The sequence below is a fragment of the Ovis aries genome, chromosome 10 (genome assembly GCF_016772045.2).
Source record: "Ovis aries strain OAR_USU_Benz2616 breed Rambouillet chromosome 10, ARS-UI_Ramb_v3.0, whole genome shotgun sequence".
Classification (NCBI taxonomy): Eukaryota; Metazoa; Chordata; class Mammalia; order Artiodactyla; family Bovidae; genus Ovis; species Ovis aries.
In genome coordinates this window covers 75,965,170-75,971,285 of record NC_056063.1, presented here as the reverse complement: position 1 = coordinate 75,971,285, position 6,116 = coordinate 75,965,170, and the positions used below count along the sequence as shown (strand labels likewise).

The window sequence follows — 6,116 nt, the reverse complement described above, 5'->3', positions numbered from 1 at the left end:
TTAAGTGAATAAATATAACAATATCTTGTCTTCAGAGTGGCTTAATTAAAACATCCTCACATTGTTGTTTCATTCTTATCTGAAAGCATACTAATAAAACATTAAAATCCTATATAAATTTCTGGGAACAAATAACATCAGTGATGACAAACGAGTTTTTTCAATATCAGATACTGAAATCATATTTAAGTAATCTAACAGTTGTTACAATGTGATCAATAAAGGATGTCAGTCTGGTCGTCATTGTGTACTAATTGTTGGTCCTGAATTTTATAATTTATGTACACAACTTACACTGTTGGGTAAAAAGCCAGATTTCATGGGAACTTCTTGGTACAGATACCATAAATTGAGAAGCAAAACTTAAACTATTTACAATGCTGTGAAACTAATGGAGGCTTTCAAGTAGCCATATTTTGGTAATGAGGCTAAATTTTAAGGTATGTGTTAAGTTTTAGAAATTTATGAACCTCCATATGTGAAGTTATCTTTCATTGATCTTCTATATCCCAACAACTGAATGGCAGACTTTAATGCCATGTGGGAGTGAAGCAAATATTTTATACAGAAGAGTTGTTATTGACAAGTTACTGAGAGGGTGCAAAATTGGAAGACATTAAAATTTATGACCATGAAATCCTTTTTACAGTACCACTTGATATATCGTGCTTTAAATCAATACCTGTCAAGTCTTTTAGGTAACTGTATGATGGTGTCATTTTTGTCTTCTACAAAAGACTGCAAAAAAGAAGAAAACCCATAGTGCTTCATATTTATAATCTTTCTTCTCAGCATGTAGTACTGGAATAACTGTGATGCCTAAGTCAGCTGTTAAAGCTTTATTCCAAGATTTATTTTTGGATTCTTTTTATAAAAATAATTCCTAAAGTTAATAGTCATTTATATAACTAATGCATTGATTTAAAATCAATCTACATGGATTGTGGCCCTGTGAAACAATGATTACAGAAGAGAAACTGTAACCTGCTGTCTGAGGCATGGTTACGTGTCACAAAAGGACAACTCATTAAAAAAAATCTAATTTTTTAAAGCCTGGAAAATTCTTATAGCATAGATCCTTATCAGTGTTATAGATAACACAATACTTCATTGAATTTTAAAACTTTCAGTCTTTTGCTTCAAATAGGGTACGCAGTTCTCTTTTCCTGCCCTCCCTCCTTCCATCCCCTTTTCTCCCTTCTTTCCTTTTCTCCCTTTTTGTGCAAAGCTCAAAGTATGGCAAATACATGACAAATAATTAGGACAAACAGATCATGAGTGGTGTAAAATGCTCATTAAAGCATTCGTTGTTTTAAAATACTACCAATAATCTCCTATCTTATTATCAGACCAATCACCTTTTATTGGTGTATAGAAATAACGTTGGGACAAGAAAGACCTTTCTTTCTAAAAATTGCAAGATGGCTCTGAAGTTTAGCTTCCTACTTCCCTGACTTATTCCCTTGAATGTATAATGGGCACTGTACCCTCCCTACCGCCCCCTCCCTTCTACTTCCATTTTTTTGTGTGTGATTTAATACTCCCTGTTGTTGAGAAACAATGGTGCCAAGTCTGTAAGCTCCTCACACTGAGTTGGGCACAGTCTGGAAATTTAAATCTGATTTGAAATAACTTGTCTGCTACGATCGAATTAGGGACCAATTCAATTCAGTCCTCTCTCTTGGAGAAACTCGCAAACTCTCTTACAAGTTCTGGAGCAAACACTTACCCTAGAGGAAGCAGAGGACACCCAGGTTATCCTGAGTGATGATCAGAGAGGCCCCATCAATTCGGTGCTTTCTTTTTTTTTTAAAAAAAAATTGTATTAGTGCCCATTTCAGAGTAACATCTGGCTGCTTGGCAGCCAGTGCCACATAGTTTAGACCAACAACATCAGGGTCTATTAGACAGATTTCATGGAGTCTTTCTCCAACTTTTCCATTTGGGTCACATCCTAAGAGGTCATTGGAAAGAGGCAGGTGTCACAGGTACAGAGACAAGGACAATCAATGCCAGGAACTCTTTTCTTCTGGGTCACTATTAAATGTAGGGGCGATTCATTTATTAATAGTTCAGATGATTGAGAAATTCTCTATAACACATCTTATTCATTTAGCAGATTTGGGGGAATCACATTTTTAACTCTTTGTGTTAAAAACACCAACACATAATATTTGTTTTATTTAGACTGAAAGATCTCTGGTCAGGCACCTTGCCTATATTATGCACTCTGTCAAATGCAGAGTGTTGGCATTACGCCTACTGCCACAGTTAAAGCAAATAATGATGCTCTTTTAAATAAAAAGTCCCCCTGAAACCCTAAAAAAATAAATAAAAACACAAATGCAAAGGTCAGGGCTTTATTTAATTCTCCTATAACACTAACATTGTTTCTTCAGTCTTTCCATTTTACTTTGCGTTAAATTATCATCCATTAAGGTATCTTTTATATTGAAGGTCATTTTATGAAATGTTTCAGTCACCTCTATGCAAACACATTTCGAAAACATTTACAAAAATAATAGCATGGATGCTTGTCTCTCTTATTTTGGGGGGTGCATTTCTGATCACAATATTCTTAGAACTTGCAGCAGAAGAACAAATAATAATAAAAGAGATTATGGTGCTTTTTACCCACAGTTGTGTGTGTGTGTGTGTGTGTGTGTGTGTGTGTGTGTGTGCAACTGCAGACATGTTTGTGTATAGAATCCTATTGTGGTTTTTAAAAAAATAGATTCTTATTGCAAAAATACAATTTTCGGTTCCTCCCTGGGCTCCTGGGTATGAGTGACTGGGCACACCAATCAACAGATATCTATCTGCCTGCGCTCCGGGACCGGATTTCAAGGACCCGCTGATCTTAATGCCAGCCAACGCCCGTAGGTGTCACCCGGTGCACAGACGCTCACTGGGTGGTGGAAGGGAAAGGAGGGACTTGAAGTGGCAGAAAAATAAAAAGCTGGTTATTAGTTTAAAAAAAAAACAAACAAAGAAAATATCACTAGATGTTTTTCAGAAATAAATTAGTATTTTGGATATTTGAGTACATTTTGTTTCCTACCCATCAACTCAAATTCTTAAGGCAGTTCACTCAGAAACACTGCTTATAATGGCCTTGCTCTTCCCCTCACATCAGCAAAAACTGCAGAAGAATTATTATTAAGAGGACAGAAAAAACTGGTAGGTATTATCAGGAGAAACTAAAATGAGTGCTTTGTTTTTTGACTTGCAGAGCTAAAGACAGATATTACCCTTTGTCTGGCAGGTTCTTGTTCTGGATAACTTTTTCATGTTTCAAACAGTGGGATAAGTATATGAGTCACCTGGCTACATTAAATACACCTAGTTCCTAGTTACATTTCTATTTTTCTGGAAAGTTTGCATAATCTAGATACTGCTTTTTAGGGTATTATCGAGAATCGTACCAGTAAATCCCATTGCAGCTCCTTCTCTCGACTGCCTGAGGAGCCCCTCTTCATCCCGGAAGTCGATGTACACCAGATCTATGGCCTGTAGACCGAAGGCCTTTGCTACAACAATAATCTTTTGTCGAGCGTAGAGGATATCTTGGGTTTCCTTGCTACTTGTTGCACCTGAAGTGTTGACAGAGAAAGCAGATGTTAACTTTGGAAACTGGACCTTGACCTAATATTACAAAAACTCAAGTGTGTAAAGACTTCTGTGTCTACCTGGGGATTTCACCCTAGGGAAAGGATGATGCAAATAAAAAAGAAGAGAGGGATCTGCGTAGGCAGAGTTAACTCTCACTTGTGTCTCTTTATCATGCAAAGCTCTTTTCAAGTAATTACTTGCACATGCATTAAGAGAAGGCCCCTCCCCTATCTCGCAAACTAGACACAAATGACTCAATAGGTCACAAAGGACTCCTGGTGTATTCTTTTCCTTCTTGCCATTGCTCAGAAAGTGTCACTCCAAAAAAAAAAAAGAAAGTGTCACTCCAAAGTTAGCACTATACAAGGTGGCCAAATAGCTGTGCGTGGAAATAGTTAACTCCCTTCGCTGAGCACAGAATTCGGGTACTGTAGCTGCAATGCTGTGTCATAACCGAGATTCTGAGCCAAACACAGCAGCTTTGGGGTGTGGATGGGGAACTGGGGGAAACGAAAGGACACTGGTTTTGAGGGAGGCAGAAAGTGTCCACTGAGCTGTTGTATACACAAAAGTCTCCTGGAAAGAGTGGTATTAAAATAAGTTCCTTTCTTTCCCCCCAGGAAGGGGGACGAAGTGTCACTGTTTATATTTGGACCATGACACTGCTTAGGGAATGCTCCAGTTTTCAGGTCACTGGGACTGGGGTTTTGAAAATGCTATGTGGCTGAGGCCCCTTTTCTAGACATACTCACAGCCTCTAGTGATACATCTACCCAGACCAAAGACAGTGTGCCCGGGGAGGAGGAAGATCAGTGAAAACCAGCATACTATCTCAATAAATATTTTATAATATAGGAGCTCAGAAATATATTTTAGGGTGGATTTGAGATCTACGTTAAATATTTACATACTACATTCAGTGTAGAAAATGATTCATTAAAGCAATGTGAAATTGCCTTAAATTTGTGTTACAAGTCTAGACAGCCCTCAGACTAATGGGAAAACAGCGTGTTTAAACAACAGAGAAGTTGTTCACATAATGTACTTGTTATGAAAAATAAGTAGACGTCATATAGACCTGAACACATCTGAGGCTACGACAAGCTTTTTATTAGTTATTTTATAAATGAATGGAAGTGTTGATGTAGGGTTCTGGAAGCAGGACAGCTATGAGGTGCCCTAAATTATCCGGAAGTGTTGCCCATGGGCATGGTTGGCAAATTGATGTTGCCATGTAAATGCCCATTCTTGAAGGGGCAAAGGGAAAATATATACACATAAACACAGCAGGAATGAGAGGAGAAACATGTCTTTGACACCTATGCTGGCTCGAAAGTCTTCTCCTCCAAAAACTACAGCATCTAGAAAAAGACCCACTTGAGGCCCGTTCTTTACTGCTTCTTCACACACTGCCTGTAAAAGAACAGAACAGAACCATACACACACACATTAGAGAGAAGCAGCATGGTATATTTCAGAAACAGAAAGATGCAACTCCTAACACCGTTTGGCTGAAAGCTATCCCGAAAATGCAGCCCCAATTCACCCCTTTCAAAAGTACTTAATATTGTCCAATGTAAGTTATGTTGCATATATTTGCTTTGCTTAATGGATTATATTAATATAGTTGTAAATATGTTATTAATATTGATATAATGTTCACATTTTAGTTCATCCAATCTTTAGAGAAACTTTCAAGTTCACTCATTTTGATGGTACTAGAAGTTACTTCTGTTTCTTCCAAAATTTGTTCCTGCTTTAGGAGACCTTCCATGAACATAAAGGCGCAGGAGAAAAGGAAAGAATTTAAAAATCAAACTAATTGGATTATTTGCACTGGGATCAAGATTTCTCAGTAAATGGTCTCAGGATTAAAAACAAACAATACAGAACTCTACAACTCCAGAAGAGAAAATAAAAACGCAATAAGTCATCCAAGATGTATTAATAAGCATGGACATTTCTTGGTGAAAATAAAGATGAATAGCGGTCATCTTAGACACAACTATGACTCTGGCAAGGTGGAGAGTCAGCATGCTAATATATGTGGGTGGGGAAGACATGAGGAACGGGTGAGAACACTGTTGATCAATTTCAGGGGCTGTGAGCGCTTCTAAGTATATTATAAATAAAATGGCAAGTCAGTGCTTCAAATGAAATCACTGTATGAATCTAGCTGCGTCTAGGAAATATGCATCGATTATATTCTCAGAATTCTAGGGCAGGCTGGAAGAACTTGTGGTTCCTGGTGTAAACGTGCTGATGCAGACCCCAAGCGTCTGCACTCTGCCCCTCCTGCACGGGCCAGCAGGTCTCCAAGTTTCCTCTCCGAGCACTGGTTCGCATATTACCTCCCCAGTACAGCTGGACTTTCTCTTTTTGTTTTTAGGTATTTCCCCTCTCCTGCCCTCTGAGATGGGGTGCTACAGTGATGTTTACAGGTCAGATGGAATGTGAATGAAGCATATTTTGGATAACAACTTAGATGGCCACTGATCAACAGG

At 38.1% G+C, this 6,116-nt stretch overlaps 1 protein-coding gene and 1 long non-coding RNA gene across 17 annotated transcripts in view; one reads left to right on the top strand and one right to left on the bottom strand.

Annotated features, from left to right (window-relative positions):
* Positions 1 to 6,116, bottom strand: part of CLYBL (citramalyl-CoA lyase) — a 241,165-nt gene that overhangs the window by 36,354 nt on the left and 198,695 nt on the right. For all 15 annotated transcript variants that reach the window (XR_006061010.1, XR_003590503.2, XR_003590505.2 and 12 more), the window contains 2 exons: positions 4,932 to 5,025; positions 3,426 to 3,593 (listed from right to left, as the gene is read on the bottom strand). Coding sequence is in view for 6 of the 15 variants with exons in the window: in XM_060394657.1 (XP_060250640.1) it covers positions 3,426 to 3,593; positions 4,932 to 5,025 (262 nt within the window). In the remaining 9 variants the exon portion in view is untranslated. The remainder of the gene's footprint in view (positions 1 to 3,425; positions 3,594 to 4,931; positions 5,026 to 6,116) is intronic.
* LOC121820466 (uncharacterized) overlaps positions 1 to 6,116 on the top strand; it is a 97,489-nt gene that overhangs the window by 74,379 nt on the left and 16,994 nt on the right. The gene's annotated exons all lie outside the window — the stretch shown is intronic.